At 47.1% G+C, this 18,142-nt stretch overlaps 1 protein-coding gene across 16 annotated transcripts in view; it reads right to left on the reverse strand.

The window, feature by feature from the left end:
- The window catches only part of LOC139364866 (nuclear factor 1 X-type), a 153,579-nt gene that overhangs the window by 2,733 nt on the left and 132,704 nt on the right, over positions 1-18,142 (reverse strand). For 4 of the 16 annotated variants that reach the window (XM_071102029.1, XM_071102028.1, XM_071102027.1 and 1 more), the window contains 6 exons: positions 17,140-17,270; positions 15,513-15,587; positions 10,572-10,700; positions 3,536-3,711; positions 2,350-2,497; positions 859-950 (listed from right to left, as the gene is read on the reverse strand). In XM_071102029.1, the coding sequence (XP_070958130.1) occupies positions 859-950; positions 2,350-2,497; positions 3,536-3,711; positions 10,572-10,700; positions 15,513-15,587; positions 17,140-17,270 (751 nt within the window). Of the gene's footprint in view, positions 1-858; positions 951-2,349; positions 2,498-3,523; positions 3,712-10,571; positions 10,701-15,512; positions 15,588-17,139; positions 17,271-17,842; positions 17,879-18,142 lie in introns of all 16 variants that reach the window. The other 12 variants (XM_071102031.1, XM_071102037.1, XM_071102035.1 and 9 more) reach the window with 7 other exon arrangements.

Consider the following 18,142-nt stretch of genomic DNA (forward strand, 5'->3'; position numbering starts at 1 on the left):
CATGAGCGGGGTGGGTTAGTCAAACAGGGCCTGTTACGAAGCTGGAGAGAGAGGGAAGAAGAGGGGCGGTAGGAGGGAGAGAGAGCCGAGGGAGAGCATAGAGGGAGTGTAGGGATGGAGGGTGAGTGCAGCAGAGGGCTTCAGATGGTTTCCATGTGGTGGGGAGGAGTGTGGAGCAGAGCTGGCTCGGGGTGGGTGTGGTTGGACACTAATGAGAAAAGTGCAGTGGGTAATGGAGGAGGCATATGAGCGAGAGGCAGTGCGGTGGAGAGAGAGAGAGCCCGCTGCCTGAGGGGTAGGGTCCAGATGGGCCAAATAAACAGTGAGAGGTCAGTTTAACACACACGGTAAACCACACACACGGTAAAACATACATCCACAACAAATCATGGGATGAGGAGAGGGAGGGGAAATACACCAGTGAGATTTAGGGAGTAGTTAGGCAGTTTGGGAATAAGAAATATTTTGGCATGTATCCATTCACCTAAGTAAGTTTCCTGAGTTGGGCTGATAATCTCAATGAAAACAGACAGGTTTCCTACACACAAAAAATACACATGCATGCACGCACACCACATGAATACACGCACGGAAGCACATACACACTGTGGAAAGCAGCAGAAAGCGCTAATGTGCTAATGCAGTAGTTTGGTAGTGTTGATGAGAGTAAGGGCTTGATTAAATCCTTAGCGCTGAAGAGCTGTGCTACAGCACGATAGAAATGTAAAGGCAATGTTCCTGAGTTAGCGGAGACTGTAGTCATGGTAACGCTGCATATGTCGACTCAATCGGAAATTACATTTCAATCGCAAACTTCAGCGATACAGATTGAATCGAGCCCTAAAGCTGTTTGCTCACCTGTGTCTGCTGCGGGATGTTTAGAAAGTTGTTGTCCCGTGATCCGATGCTGACAAACCTGTTGGGAGCTGGGGCCCCTGACGTGGAGTAAGCTGCAGACAGACACAGAAAGGAGAAATGGTCAAACCACAGCCTGTGTTCAATAAAAATGAATTATGGAGCATTGTACTTCATAACAATTTCAGAAAATACTGCAATGAAAATACTGCTTTAAGCTCTCAACCTGACATCACACATATAATTGTTACTGTAAGTCCCCCTACGCATCAGAGAGTAGGGCTACTGAACTGAGCCGGACCTCTCCAAACTATAACCCTGGTCCCAAATTTAGGGCAGTTTGATGTCAATATAGACTGCAACACGAAGGTTGTTATTACAAACCCTTCTAACAGGAATCTGATACTGGAAAGTTGCTGTAGTGTGTGTGTAGTGTGTGTGTAGTGTGTGTAAGTCTGTATTATTTAGCAGCATACACATACGTTAAGTAGACTTTGAGGAAAAAAAGGTGCTATCTAGAACCAAAAAGGGTTCTTCTGCTGAGAACCCATTGAAGAAGCCCTTTTGGTTCCAGGTAGAAATATTTTCTACATGGAACCCAAAATGTGTCCTTCTATGGGGACAGACGCAGAACCCTTTTGGAACCCTCATGTTTGAGAATCAGTAACATAGATAAAATACATAAGACTTTGAGACATTGATTGAGGGGGTTGAAAAAAATGCATAAAACAAAACACAAAAATCTGAAATATAAAAAAAGAGAAGGATAAAGAAAGAAAAGTGCTCCGTCCAGTGCCCCTCCTGTCATAGGTGAGAAACATTTTGGCAGACACGTCCCATAGCTAGACACACCCTTCTAATGGATACACCCCTTCAGTAACTCTGTCTGACTTTCAAAGAAACAACACCAACTCAGTAAAAAAAAATATATATATATATCTATTCAACTAAAAAGTAAAATATAACTCTAAATATTATTTTCATGTTTGGATATTTTCTGGTGAAATGGCAGAATAACTGGAGCATGATGTTTTGGAGTCCACAAACTGCCCTAAATATGTGCCACTAGTAAAAAAAATAAGTGATTTAGAGTGAGCAATTGACAAAAAGGAAATTGATCAAACTATTTATATTTTAGACAACTTCCGATCTCAACTGACATCTCGGGGGCTGGCCATATGAGATAAATAAAACAAACGGAGGAAAACCAGGATGGCAATCTGCTGCGTCAACATCTGTGAGGGCAGAGGCACAGGGGTATCGAGGAAGGGTTAGTGTCATTCAAGGCAGGGCTCAGGATGGGCATTCTAAGAGAAAGAGGGTGGGCCTAATATAGAGCCCTGGAGGACACCACAAAAGGGTCATCAGTGGAGAATGGTGACAGGCTTCTGTCATAACTCTAGGGTCAGTATGATCCCAGACGGTGAAGGAGGTGAGAGGTGAGCTGGCTGGGGGGGGGGGTTTGGTTCTGACTTGGTCTGTGGGGTCACTTACACGGAGATGTGGGCGAGGTCAGTCCGCCGTCGGGAGGCGTGCTGCTGGATTTAGAGTCGGACATGGGGAGGGGCACTGGGCGGGCCACTGGGGGAGGTGGAGGCAGCAAGAAGGAGCCCGGCATTTTGCTCTGGCCGCTCCCGTTTGGCTGCGGACAACACAAACAGGGTCAGGGGGGCGATATGTGACAACCTGCACACGGCATGAGAGAGCGCAGCTCCAGAGACCAGGTCCAAAAAATATCCAAGATGGGTGGTGGGAGAGGTGGGGGTGTTGGAAACAACAGCCAAACGAATGATGTATGTGCATTGCGTCATTTATGGAGGTGTACAAAATAATAATCACCACAAGTGTTGATAGGGGAGTTCTGGGGTGGTCCATGGTGGAGGGGTGAGTGGGAGGGGGGTGAGAGCACAATTGGTGGTGGGGTTTGTCCATAACATGGCAACAAATCAAAACATGGGAAAAATACTCCACTAAGAAAACACGACACCAACAACACGCAAAATAATAATTACAATAAAAACGGAAGACAGAACATGTATGCTCGATTGAAATGTGCTGTGATTGTAGGCTTTCGTGCTGATGATTACATAATCTGAGGGGGTGGGCGGAGCAAAAGAAAAAGGGAACCTTAGGGTCTGGAAGAGCACAGGACAAGGAAAAAAGATTAAGTACAGAAAACCCTGGACCAACAGGAAATTGTCAATAGTAGTATTTTGCTTTCTCTCCTCACTGGTGCAACAGTTTGGCAATTGGTTTAAGTTTTTAAAAAATGTATCAGAAAGTCAACCCTGTTTCCTTACTTTGCATACTACATAACTTAAAGGTTTCCATGTTTTTCACTGTTACAGTTTCACTCCTATCATACTGTATCTATACTTAACAGCAAATGGTGTCCGCAAGTGATGAAACACAAACAAACCTGTGGTCTCTATCTCAGTACTGTACTCAGTGTAGTGTTTACACAGGGAAACAGTACATGTCTATACAGTGTTAATAATCACCGATCACTAAACTTAATTTAGTAATGTTTGTGTCGTTTGCATGGCCACACATTAGACGTTCGTGGAATTCTATTCTTACTGCCTTCATTGATCTTTTGTTGTCCCATGTGTGATTATATTAATGTACAAGTGGTTGGTGTCACTCAGCCCCTGAACTCTCCTCTTACATCAAACCTTACCTGGCCGCCAGGCTGTCCCGAACCATCAGCGCAGACAAACTGCACAAATTCCTTCAGGGGGTCCTGTCCAGGATGGTGGTGGTAGCGAATGGTGGGGTGGGTGAAGTACGGGCTGGACTGCTGGATGATGGAGGGGGAGGGGAAGTGCAGGGCAGAGGCTGAGGCACGGGGGCTCCCTGAGAAGAGACATACGTTAGTTAGATAGATGAAGGGAGGGAGAGTGAATAAGAGATCAACAGAGATTAACAGCGAGACATGCAGTTCAGCAGTGAACACTCACTGGGCTTTTAGTTTAAAACAGTCAACAGCGGCCACATCTTAAGACCCAGGGACCGGCACATTGAGTGACATCAGTCCAAATTTGAGTTTTATTTCTTCAAATCATGATAGATTGAGGGTGAAAATGTATTACAAGAAAGAATGAGGCTTTACAGGAAATTCTTACACATAATCAAGCACACAAACGCAATGGTCTACATTACAAAAGCAGTCCCCAAACCACACAAAAAAATTAAAAGCACAAAGAGATCATTGAGCACCGTCTTAAATTAGAACGTCTTAATGTGTCTGTGTGCTGTTTTGTGGGTGTGATTCACAGGCGCCACAGCAATTTGGCATTTAAATAGGCAAGCTGCTTTCCAACGATCCTCTATGACAAGACTAATCTTTATGTTCACACTGTACGTGTGAGTTTATGTGCATGTGTTAGTGGTCTACACTTGGATGATATCTATTTGGTTGTGTGCAGGTGTGGGGGTTTAAATGTCCCGGTGTTGCTGCGTCTGCAGGAGAAAACAGAAGCTCTCTTTTGTGCCTGCATGAGAGGGTGAGAAAGTATCTCGCTTTAAGTCATCCAGCCGAGCTGAATATGGAGACTGAGGTGTGAATGAACGTTTGAATGGGACACAAAGCCCTCTCTGTCAGATGTATATCCATTACCAAATCTCCTTGATTTGTATTAGAGGGGCGCACCCTCTCCCTTTTTCTTCTGATGTGCCAGTCTACCCCCTTCAGTGTTGCCCCACCCGGCAGGGCCTCCAGCTGCCCGCGTGAGGCTGCCAACTCCAGTGTGTTACCCCCAGACAGGACCCTGTGCCCCCCAGCCAAGCAGCACATCGCTCCCTGCCAGGATCCATGCTACCCCGGTGGAGCCGTCTCCCTGCCCCCTTAGTCCCCCTTAATCCCATTAGAGACTGGGCTAGGGCCAAGCTCTTTGGGCCAAGCTCTATACCCCAAACCCCCTGGATCTACGACACAAAACAACAACAACGCAGTATACACTTCCACACAGGCATGGGAATGACATACAGTTAAAGTCGAAAGTTTACATACACCTTAGCCAAATACACTGCTTAAAAAAATAAAGGGAACACTTAAACAACACAATGTAACTCCAAGTCAATCACACTTCTGTGAAATCAAACTGTCCACTTAGGAAGCAACACTGATTGACAATACATTTCACATGCTGTTGTGCAAATGGAATAGACAACAGGTGGAAATTATAGGCATTTAGCAAGACACGCCCAATAAAGGAGTGGTTCTGCAGGCGGTGACCAGACCAGACCAGACCACTTCTCAGTTCCTATGCTTCCTGGCTGATGTTTTGGTCACTTTTGAATGCTGGCGGTGCTTTCACTCTAGTGGTAGCATGAGACGGAATCTACAACCCACACAAGTGGCTCAGGTAGTGCAGCTCATCCAGGATGGCACATCAATGCGAGCTGTGGCAAGAAGGTTTGCTGTGTCTGTCAGCGTAGTGTCCAGAGCATGGAGGCGCTACCAGGAGACAGGCCAGTACATCAGGAGACGTGGAGGAGGCCGTAGGAGGGCAACAACCCAGCAGCACGACCGCTACCTCCGCCTTTGTATAAGGAGGAGCACAGCCAGAGCCCTGCAAAATGACCTCCAGCAGGCCACAAATGTGCATGTGTCTGCTCAAACGGTCAGAAACAGACTCCATGAGGGTGGTATGAGGGCCCGACGTCCACAGGTGGGGGTTGTGCTTACAGCCCAACACCGTGCAGGACGTTTGGCATTTGCCAGAGAACACCAAGAGTGGCAAATTCGCCACTGGCGCCCTGTGCTCTTCACAGATGAAAGCAGGTTCACACTGAGCACGTGACAGACGTGACAGAGTCTGGAGAAGCCGTGGAGAACGTTCTGCTGCCTGCAACATCCTCCAGCATGACCTGTTTGGCGGTGGGTCAGTCATGGTGTGGGGTGGCATTTCTTTGGGGGGCCGCACAGCCCTCCATGTGCTCGCCAGAGGTAGCCTGACTGCCATTAGGTACCGAGATGAGATCCTCAGACCCCTTGTGAGACCATATGCTGGTGGGTTGGTCCTGGGTTTCTCCTAATGCAAGACAATGCTAGACCTCATGTGGCTGGAGTGTGTCAGCAGTTCCTGCAAGAGGAAGGCATTGATGCTATGGACTGGCCCGCCTGTTCCCCAGACCCGAATCCAATTGAGCACATCTGGGACATCATGTCTCGCTCCATCCACCAACGCCACTTTGCACCACAGACTGTCCAGGAGTTGGCGGATGCTTTAGTCCAGGTCTGGGAGGAGATCCCTCAGGAGACCATCCGCCACCTCATCAGGAGCATGCCCAGGCGTTGTAGGGAGGTCATACAGGCATGTGGAGGCCACACACACTACTGAGCCTCATTTTGACTTGTTTTAAGGACATTACATCAAAGTTGGATCAGCCTGTAGTGTGGTTTTCCGCTTTAATTTTGAGTGTCACTCCAAATCCAGACCTCCATGGGTTGATAAATTTGATTTCCATTGATACTTTTTGTGTGATTTTGTTGTCAGCACATTCAACTATGTAAAGAAAAAAAGTATTTAATAAGAATATTTAATTCATTCAGATCTAGGATGTGTTATTTTAGTGTTCCCTTTATTTTTTTTGAGCAGTGTACATTTAAACTCAGTTTTTCACAATTCCTGACATTTAATCCTGGTAAAAATTCCCTGTCTTAGGTCAGTTAGGATCACCACTTTATTTTAAGAATGTGAAATATCAGAATGATAGTAGAGAGAATTATTTCAGCTTTTATTTTTTTCATCACATTCCCCGTGGGTCAGAAGTTTACATACACCCAATTAGTATTTGGTAGCATTGCCTTTAAATTGTTTAACTTGGGTCAAACGTTTCAGATAGCCTTCCACAAGCTCCCCACAATAAGTTGGGTGAATTTTGGCCCATTCCTTCTGACAGAGCTGGTGTAACTGAGTCAGGTTTGTAGGCCTCCTTGCTCGCACACGCTTTTTCAGTTCTGCCCACAAATTTTCTATGGGATTGAGGTCAGGGCTTTGTGATGGCCACTCCAATACCTTAACTTTGTTGTCCTTAAGCCATTTTGCCACAACTTTGGAAGTATGTTTGGGATCATTGTCCATTGGGAAGACCTATTTGCAACCAAGCTTTAACTTCCTGACTGATGTCTTGAGATGTTGCTTCAATATATCCATATACATTTTCCTTCCTTGTGATGCCATCTATTTTGTGAAGTGCACCAGTCCCTCCTGCAGCAAAGCACCCCCACGACATGATGCTGCCACCCTGTACTTCACGGTTGGGATGGTGTTCTTCGGCTTGCAAGCCTCCCCCTTTGTCCCCCAAACATAACGATGGTCATTATGGCCAAACAGTTCTATTTTTGTTTCATCAGAGGACATTTCTCCAAAAAGTATGATATTTGTCCCCATGTGCAGTTGCAAACCGTAGTCTGGCTTTTTTTATGGCGGGTTTGGAGCAGTGGCTTCTTCCTTGCTGAGTGGACTTTCAGGTTCTGTCGATATAGGACTCGTTTTACTGTGGATATAGATACTTTTGTACCCGTTTCCTCCAGCATCTTCACAAGGTCCTTTGCTGTTGTTCTTGGATTGATTTGCACTTTTCACACCAAAGTACGTTAATCTCTAGAAGACAGAACGCGTCTCCTTCCTGAGCGGTATGATGGCTGCGTGGTCCCATGGTGTTTATACTATTGTTTGTACAGATGAACGTGGTACTTTCAGGCATTTGGCAATTGCTCCAAAGGAAGAACCAGACTTGTTCCATGTAGGACCCTTTCAATAGAGGGGTCTATGTGGAACCAAAAAGGGTTATCCTATGGGTACAGCTGATTAACCCTTTCTCCTTTCGCAATCTCAGCATATCTGAGGTAGATGTCATTACACGGTGGTCAACCTGACTGCTTCTGATCAATTTAGGAACTTTTAGCTTTGAGTTGGGAGTTCAGATGAGTTCAGAGGCTCATTATCTATGGTGAGCTGTTCACCCTTCACAAATACTTGCTTTGAGCTGATACGATTGAGAATGCAAATGTCCCAGTTACAGCCCTGTGGCAACTGTTGATATCTGATTTCATCAAGAGATCCTTGTCGATGGTTGAAATAACCACAATGACCATGTTCCACTGCCAGACACAATAACAGCTCTTCACTTCCTGGGTTCCCCGGCCATAGGCCATAGGCGTCTCAGTCAGAGAGAGAGAGAGAGAGAGAGAGAGAGAGAGAGAGAGAGAAGAAAGAGAGGAGAAGAAAGAGGTAGATGACAAAACAATTGATGGTGAACGGCATAAGCCTAAAGCATTTTAAGGGAAAATGGCAAGACATTGTCAGCCGTGAGCCAGGAGAAATACTCAACAGAACAAGAACAAATGTCTTCTCTAAAAAATACAGGACTCATGAGAATGTAGGGCTGTACACCAAGTTTCTATCAGGCTCTGTATAATAACGTATTAAAGCCAATAAATCATGTGCCCATCATGATAACTACATGTACCAGTTGTAAGACCATAGTTGTGGGTTGGGGCAGTGTGGCTCGGGGAGGTGGTGATCAGGGAAGGTGGTGGTCAGAGAAATGGAGGTACAGAATGGAGGCTCTTCACCCAGTCACCCAACCACAGACTGATCTCTTTACAGGGTACAGGAAGGAACAACTATGTTATACTCTAGCCTAATTTGCATTTGAAAGTATTCAGGCCTCTTCCCATATTTTGTTACGTTACAGCCTTATTGTTCTCATCAATCTACACACAATACCCCATAATGACAAAACAAAAACCTTTTTTTTTTTATAAAAAAGAAAACCTGAGGTTTTGCTATGCTCCTTTGCTATGAGACTCGAAATTGAGCCCAAGTGCATCCTGTTTCCATTGATCATCCTTGAGATGGAGTCCATCTTGATTGGAGTCCACCTGTGGTAAATTCAATTGATTGGACATGATTTGGAAAGGCACACGTGTCTATATAAGGTCCCACAGATGACAGTGCATGCACTGAGGTCGAAGGAATTGTACGTAGAGCCCCGAGACAGGATTGTGTTGAGGCACAGATCTGGGGAAGGGTACCAAAACACAGTGGCCTCCATCATTCTTAAATGGAAGAAGTTTGGAACCACCAAGACTCTTCCTAGAGCTGGCTGCCATGCCAAACTGAGCAATCGGCGGAGAAGGGCCTTGGTCAGGGAGGTCACCGAGAACCCAATGGTTACTCTGACAGAGCTCCAGAAGTCCTCTGTGGATATGGGAGAACCTTCCAGAAGGACAACCATCTCTGCAGCACTCCACCAATCAGGCCTTTATGGTAGAGTGGCCAGACAGTAGCCACTCCTCAGTATAAGGCACATGACATCCTGCTTGGAGTTTGCCAAAATGTACCTAAAGGACTCTCAAACCATGAGAAATAAGATTCTCTGGTCTGATTAAACCAAGATTTAACTTGTTGGCCTGAGTTCCAAGCGTCACGTCTGGAGGAAACCTAACACCGTCCCTACGGTGATGCATGGTGGTGGCAGCATCATGCTGTGGGGATGTTTTTCAGTGGCAGGGACTGGGAAATTAGTAAGGATTGAGGTATAGGGGCCTCCTGGGTGGCGCAGTGGTTAAGGGCACTGTACTGCAGCGCCAGCTGTGCCACCAGAGACTCTGGGTTCGCGCCCAGGCTCTGTCGCAGCCGGCCGCGACCGGGAGATCCGTGGGCGACGCACAATTGGCCTAGCGTTGTCCGGGTTAGGGAGGGTTTGGCCGGTAGGGATATCCTTGTCTCATCACGCACCAGAGACTCCTGTGGCGGGCCGGGCGCAGTGCGCGCTAACCAAGGTTGCCAGGTGCACGGTGTTTCCTCTGACACATTGGTGCGGCTGGTTTCTGGGTTGGATGCGCGCTGTGTTAAGAAGCAGTGCGGCTTGGTTGGGTTGTGTATTGGAGGACGCATGACTTTCAACAATTGGATACCACGAAATTGGGGAGAAAAAGGGGTAAAATACTTTTAGAGGATTGAGGTACAGAGAGATCCTTGATGAAAACCTTGCTCCAGTGTGCTCAGGACCTCAGACTGGAGTGAAGGTTCGCCTTCCAACAGGACAACAACCTGCGAAGGTCACACTACGAAGACAATGTGGGAGTGGCTTCGGGACAAGGCTCTGTATGTCTTTGAGTGGCCCAGCCAGAGCCCGGGCTTGAACCCGATCGGACATCTCTGGAGAGACCTGAAAATAGCTGTGCAGCTCCCCATCCAACCTGACGGAGCTTGAGAGGATCTGCAGAGAATGGGAGAAACTCCCCAAATACAGGTGTGCCAAGCTTGTAGTGTCATACCCAAGAAGACTTGAGGATGTAATTGCCGCCAAAGGTGCTTCAACAAAGTCCTGAGTAAAGGGTCTGAATACTTATGTAACATTTTTTTGTATGTGCAAACATTTCTAAAAACCAGTTGTTTCTTTGTCATCATGGGGTATTGTGTGTAGATTGATGATAGGGAAACAACTATTTAATCAATTTCAGAATAAGGCTGTAACGTAACAAAATGTGGAAAAGTCACAGGTGTCTGAATACTTTCCGAATGCACTGTATATTCTGTGCCTCAGGTTTCTTTCAAAAACATAACTCTACTGCCGTTGTTCCTCACAGGGTGGGACAGCAGAGCCTTCCCCTACGGACACCACTCACTGCCACCCCTCCACTGGGTCTGGGTCAGGGGATGGGGGATGGGCAGGGAGGTCTGTCAGGGGGGTCTCACCTGGTCTCACTCCCGCCAGCATTGGCAGCGGGTGGTGGGTGAACACCATGCGAGGCGACCTCGTCTGCTGCGACAGGGCGCTGAAATCGAATTTCCCCGGCTTCTTAAGAGAACCAGGCGAGGAGAGTCCTGGCAAAAATGGGATCAACAAAATGGCACAACAGAGACGTGGGTTTAATGAACAGGCTGGTGGCTATTTGCTCTATCAAATCAACTTAGCTGTAGACTTAAATTTAGACTCAAGACTTCTACTTAAAAAAATGTCATGGGCTTTATTAATTGTGATCTACTGAAATCAATGGATCGATTGATTACAACGATGGATCAACCTCTCTCTCTCCATATCTCTCTGTTAGTGTACAGTCTCTGTGCTGTAGCATATCAGAACCAGGGTAGAGTAAAGTGGGGGTCCAGGGGGGAGGGAGTTCTTTCGAAGCGGCGCAGGGTGGGGAGGGGGTTCAGAGGAAGGCTTGGGGCACAGTGTCAGAGGGAAGAGAGAGAGAGCTGGGAAATGCAATGGCATTATAATTGCTGCCACCATTGGAGTATATGAGCGAAAGACAGGATTCTGATCACTGGCATTCTACTGTGCCTTGCTGTGGTAACTGGTCCTCTGCGTGGAGTCCATGAGCAAGCATCCAGTTCCCAACCTCACCATTGATAGTGCTTGTCTCAGGGTATAGGAGGACAAGGAAAATCAATTTAAAAAACACAACATCCCACCACCAATCCCACACCAGCAGTGATCTCAGCACCCAGCATCCCTATAGACAGCAGGACCTCCAGCTATATGACAACACTGTGAATAGATCCTCCCTCCCACACACTGCACTGTTAACGTACCTGTTTACAAGGAGTGTGATTTTGGACTGCTTCACAGCTAGGCCAGAATGTGTTTCTGTGGCACATTGACTGTGTGTAGCTATATTCAGATAAACTGTAGCTGCAGCCTGCCAACAGATATCAATATGTCCTTTAATTTAGTGGCCTACTGCTTGTAAGTCAGTCTGTCAGTTGTATGTAACTCTGGGCTGGTGGGAGGGAGACTCGGCTGCCTTGTGTTAATGCATCTCCTACAGATATGGTAGATACAGAACACACACACACAAACTGTTCAGTCAGGGTGGCAAGCAGACGGCCCAATGCCAATGAAGGATGGATGGAAAAGGGGAGAGAGAGTGAGAGAAAGTAAGGGAGTGGAAGAGTGACGGCATAGCCTGCACATATATTTAACAACATATCAATGTGTCCTCCTACTTCTATAAATGTCAGTTGAGGCTTCAGGACTATGAACTGTTCCCCAGTTTGGTAAAAACAGGCACACTAAGTATAGGCCAGGCTTACTAAATGGCCCAGAAACATGGCCAAATGTGTAAGAGCTGCAGAGTAAAGAGACTGTTTTATGATCAAGGCCTCGTGAGGCAGGGTTTGAGGGAAATTATTTTGATGTAAGGTAATCGGAACAGGCTATTTAGAATTGTAGGGTTTGTGACCATTGCCAAGTGGTGTGTTTGACCTCAGGGAGCCACGATATTCAAAGAATGAAATCAAGTATTGGAGAATAATTATCAAAATAAGAAATAAAAATACCTTTGCACTCAAACACACATTTTTCTACTTGCATGTCCTGAGTCACACATATACTGCACAGTTTGTGACATTATGTGCGCACACACACACACACACACACACACACACACACACACACACACACACACACACACACACACACACACACACACACACACACACACACACACACACACACTCACGCAAAAACTATTTTTAACAAATTCACAAACAGAAAAAAAACCTGACTAGCAAGAAGTCCCATAAACGACACATATTCACACAAATAAAACAAACACATGAAATAAAAAGGGGATAGTTTCAGTACGGCCTCGGGAGATGCTGAAATAGCTTTTACAAGCTGAGCATATAAACTCTAACGAGGCAACCGTTCTGAAATACGTTTTGAAGTGTTACTTCGGGAAACATTTGATCACAACAATTACCCACCATGCTTCTGACTGCAGCGTTGCAGCTGGGCCTGCATGGGCATTGGTAAGTATAGAAATGGGTAGGTGGGCACGTATGTTCTGCTAGGCAGGAATGTGTGACACCAAGTGGGAGTGGGGAGTGTGATGATCCATTTGGTGGCATGGTATTAATGATGATAAAAACACAGCATGGCACTCAGGCACTTTAAGAGGATTGGGACATTAAAATAGGAATGTGTCTCAGCCAGTGAACTGGCTGAATGAGACAAATGTTCAGGGTGGACATGCTGACTATAACCACCAAGGCTAAAGTGGGATTGCGCACTCTGTGATAGATTTGGTTTAGTTATCGTAACAAATGCAATGTCTGGGTGAAGAGCTGGGCTGGAGGACAAGGCCAAGATGCCCAAGGAAAGATTTGCATGTTAGAGTTAACAGAAGTTACTCTGATCGCTCTCTTCCAGTTTCTGTTTCTCTCTGAATGTATGTGTGTGTGCCTGTGTATCAGTGTGTTTCCTTGCACCCGTTTGTATGCGTGAGCGAGCACGATCGATTGTTCTGCGCTATTTCTCAGACCAACTCCTGGCACATGGCTTGGGCAGACTGGCAGCCAATCAACTGCTCCCATGACCCTCCAGCCTCGCCACGCTAACAAGCTGGCTGCCACAAAAAACCCTAACTGTCAGTGGAGCGTGACTTCCCCACCCACAACCAGGAAAAATAACACAGACACATATACATACAGCTCACTCCCATCAACACACATGCACATCATCAAAAACACAATGTTCCCTACCACACATATCTCCTTCCACAAGCTATCTCAGACCAATACGTTGACTACAGTACAGTGATGGGCTGAGCTTGCAATGAAGTGAGAGAGGAGAAGGAAACAACCAATGGAAATGCATAGAGGCGTATCAATGTCCCCTCAGCAGGCACTGGAGACAGCAGAGTAGGAGACAGCAAAAGTAATGATGAATTACATGATCACCTCATATGCCTCAGAGCCTTCCATCCAGGTAGTGAATCACCTTTGGAGGGGAGCTGAAACCCTCTCCCCTTCCTCCCCATACACCACCACCACCAGAACAGATGTCTGCTGTAACCCAGTAGCTCCCATTGCTGTAGACACATGGAAGCACCATCTGGACCGGAACGCTGCTACTCTCCAGATTGGGAGTGTGTGTGTGTGTGTGTGTGTGTGTGTGTGTGTGTGTGTGTGCGTGTGCGTGTGCGTGTGTGCGTGCATGTGTGTTTGTACATGTGGAATATTTTAGAGACAGACGGTGCCTTGTGCCTTGACGGCACACCTGAGTGCATTTAGTCTTGTTTGTTTGGGATGTATTTCTCTTCCTGTCCTGCCTGTTGGAGGAGGTGTCCACTGTTGAGTGGAGGCTATGACAGGTGGGAGGGGGGGGGCACAGAACAGCACCACCTCAGTAACTGACTGGGTGAAGCTCTCAGCAACTCAACAGGAGACAGGGCCTCATTCTAGAATCTCTACCCACTCTCACAGGGCTATACCACTGATGCATGTGTTGCTGACTAAATTACTAAATGACTGCAATTCAAAACTCTTCTGCAATGTAAATTAACTGAAATTAGAATTTTGAATGAGCGAATGCAAAAAGAGTGCAAAAAATACATTGAAATCAATTAAATCAATGAACAATAGGTTACAGTTTCTTGGCAGCCCGAATCAGAAAAGATTCAACCCTAATCAAGCCCTCTACCTTGAGCAAGTGGACACAGTGTTTGAGAGGTAGTAATAGACTTGGTGAAGCTACTGGGTTACCAAAAGGCTTTGGTACTTCCACAAACCACAACAGATATCTGGGAGAGAAACAAGAACAACCCAACAGCAGCAGAGAGGAAAGGAATGGAGAGAGGGACAGAGAGAGAGAGGGACAGAGAGGGACAGAGCGGGACAGAGCGAGAGAGGGACAGAGCGAGAGAGGGACAGAGCGAGAGAGAGAGAGGGACAGAGCGAGAGAGGGACAGAGCGAGAGAGAGGGACAGAGCGAGAGAGAGGGACAGAGAGAGAGCGGGACAGAGCGGGACAGAGAGGGACAGAGCGAGAGAGAGAGGGACAGAGCGAGAGAGAGAGGGACAGAGCGAGAGAGAGAGGGACAGAGCGAGAGAGAGAGGGACAGAGCGAGAGAGAGAGGAACAGAGCGAGAGAGAGGGACAGAGCGAGAGAGAGAGGGACAGAGCGAGAGAGAGAGGGACAGAGCGAGAGAGAGGGACAGAGCGAGAGAGAGGGACAGAGCGAGAGAGAGGGACAGAGCGAGAGAGAGGGACAGAGCGAGAGAGAGAGGGACAGAGAGGGACAGAGCGGGAGAGAGGGACAGAGCGAGAGAGAGGGACAGAGCGAGCGAGAGGGACAGAGCGGGAGAGAGGGACAGAGCGAGAGAGAGGGACAGAGCGAGAGAGAGGGACAGAGCGAGAGAGAGAGGGACAGAGAGAGAGAGAGGGACAGAGAGAGAGAGAGGGACAGAGAGAGAGAGAGGGACAGAGAGAGAGAGAGGGACAGAGAGAGAGAGAGAGAGAGGGACAGAGAGAGAGAGAGGGACAGAGAAAGAGAGAGAGAGGGACAGAGAGAGAGGGACAGAGAGATAGAGAGAGAGGGACAGAGAGATAGAGAGAGAGGGACAGAGAGAGGGACAGAGAGAGGGACAGAGAGAGGGACGGAGAGATGGACGGAGAGAGGGACAGAGAGAGGGACAGAGAGAGGGACAGAGAGAGGGACGGAGAGAGGGACGGAGAGAGGGACGGAGAGAGGGACGGAGAAAGGGACGGAGAGAGGGACAGAGAGAACACTCGCTAGGAAGTGTGGAAAAATCGACAAGCAGAGAGAGAGAGATGCATACAGTACAAATTGAGAGTAAATGTACAGTATAGATTACAATACGTATATATGAGTGCAATGATTTCTAACCATGGTAAGGAAACTGCACGCCATCGTTTTCATGCTTTATCTTCCTCTCTTGAACACTGGCCAAATGGTGCTGCACTGGAAGTCCAAACAGGAGAGAAGGGCACAGTTAACAACGGAGGAGGGGGAATTAGCAGGGTGGAACGTTAACCACAATCCACTCAGTTGATGACATGAGAGCTAAGTACAGAATGATCGACATGTAATGAAATAAGAACAGTGGCACAATTAGGAATATTATGTTGTTATAACGTGTTTGTAAATGAACTGCGCCCATATAGAGGCCACATTAAGGCAGACACATTTTACAAATACATTCACTGCTCTCCCTCCACCTTTCCCAATGGCCACCAATAGAATAGGAGGCTTCTGTGAGGGCTGGGGATGGAAAGGGATGCATACCTTACATTAATTCATGAACATGATCTATTATAGAATTGAACTGATAATTGATTGAAGATATCAACTATACTAAAGGGACCATTATTCAGGTTGAATATGAGGTGATGGATACAGGCACCTGTTGATGCAGTGCTGTGATGCTGAACACACAACAGAGGGTAAAACCATAAGGAGACAGGGAGGTTTGGAGGGTGCAGCTTAGAGGGTAGAGAGTCTATGGGAGTCTGTGTAGAGTCACAACTTTGAGAGGATTTGAGATTTCAAGAAAGGGGGAGGATTTTGTAGAGATATTTTCTTGGAAAATATTATGCCGAAAGTTATCCACATTATATCTTTAATACAAAGCTTTTCATAGAGGCTTAAGTCTAGACTGTATCACAACCGGCAGTGATTGGGAGTCCCATAGGGCGGCACACAATTGGCCCAGCGTCGTCCGGGTTTGGCCGGGGTAGGCCATCATTGTAAATAACAATTTGTTCTTAACTGACCTGCCTAGTTAAATAAAGGTCAAATAAAATAATAATAAAAAAAAGTAAAGTCTGTCAGCAGGCTCTGTGACTCACATATCACACACACATCACCCAGTCAAAGAACCTCTAACCACAGAACGTGACGTCCACTGGAGGTCTTTTGCCTCTTGTTGGCCATCATTGTAAATAACAATTTGTTCTTAATTGACTTGCCTGGTTAAATAAAAGGTAACAAAAATAAAATACAATCTAGGAGCCTGAATCTAATACTTTTTTTTTACAGAGCACAGAGCCGAGCACCAGACACACTGGTATACCACTATATACCACTACTGCAGAGCACACTGAAAGTATTTAGAAAAGGTGTAAACACAGGCCTACAGAGCAGGTGGATAGGAGGGGGAGGGGGAGGGAAGGAGAGGAGGAGGGGGAGGGAAGGAGAGGAGGAGGGGGAGGGAAGGAGAGGAGGAGGGGGAGGGAAGGAGAGGAGGAGGGGGAGGGAAGGAGAGGAGGAGGGGGAGGGAAGAAGAGGAGGAGGGGGAGGGAAGGAGAGGAGGAGGGGGAGGGAAGGAGAGGAGGAGGGGGAGGGAAGGAGAGGAGGAGGGGGAGGGAAGGAGAGGAGGAGGGGGAGGGAAGGAGAGGAGATGAGTGAGGGTAGAGGGAGGAAAAACAGGTCTGACAGACAGTAGAGGGATACACTACCATAAAACACAGCAGGGGGTGTTAGATGGGGTGGGGGGGTTATGGGGGTATCTAACCTGCGTCCACATCGTTGGGCCAGCCACTGGACTGGGAGCTGCTGCCGGCCGCAGGGGAGCGGCCCGAGTAGAAGACATCGTCCACCGGGCTCTCCATCTCACTGTCGTCAATGGACTTGCGCTTGTTGGAGCTGGAGAGAGGGAGAGAGAAAGGGACTTAATGGGTGTGGAGGCAGGAATATTATTTACTTGGGAGACAAAGTACAGTCTGCTGAGAGACAGGTTAAGTGCAGGTAGCGGCTTTATTCACCATCCCTTGTCTGAACATGGCCACGTGGCCACGTGGCCAGTCCCTCAGATTAGACTGTGTACCTAGACCGGGGTCCTGCTTTTCATTTAACCCACCTGGAAGACCAGGTGTGTTGAATTTAGGCAATCCCTGAACTGATCAATTAGCTCAGTTGGTCAGGTTTGGTGCCTAGTTGGAACACAATCCTGCAGTACCTGTGGCACTCCAGGAACAGAGTTGCCTACCCCTGGCTTAGACTAAAGTATTGTAGAGCGTAAGTGTGTGTACAGTGAGTGAGAGTGTTCCTTGGATTCAAGTCCATACGAGACCTGTAATAACATAGGTCCTTAAATGCACAATGTTTCATAAGTGGATCCAAATAAAGAATTGTATGTGTTTTTGGCTGTCCGTCTGGCTGAATGTGTCTATATTAAAGTAGTGTCAGGGGGAAAATAGTGGAGTGAATATAACTACCTCCGAGGGAGACTTGCATAAAGCTCCATTTCAGTCCTGCAGCGTGAGAGAGAGAGAAACAGTGAGACAGAGAGAAGGAGAGAGAGAAACAGAAGGAGAGAGAGGTAAAAGGAGAGAGAGAGAGAAACAGTGAGACAGAGAGAAGGAGAGAGAGAAATAGAAGGAGAGAGAGGTAAAAGGAGAGAGAGAGAAACAGTGAGACAGAGAGAAGGAGAGAGAGGAAATAGAAGGAGAGAGAGAAATAGGAGAGAGAGGTAAAAGGAGAGAGAGAGAAACAGTGAGACAGAGAGAAGGAGAGAG

The sequence above is a fragment of the Oncorhynchus clarkii genome, chromosome 13 (genome assembly GCF_045791955.1).
Source record: "Oncorhynchus clarkii lewisi isolate Uvic-CL-2024 chromosome 13, UVic_Ocla_1.0, whole genome shotgun sequence".
NCBI lineage: Eukaryota > Metazoa > Chordata > Actinopteri > Salmoniformes > Salmonidae > Oncorhynchus > Oncorhynchus clarkii.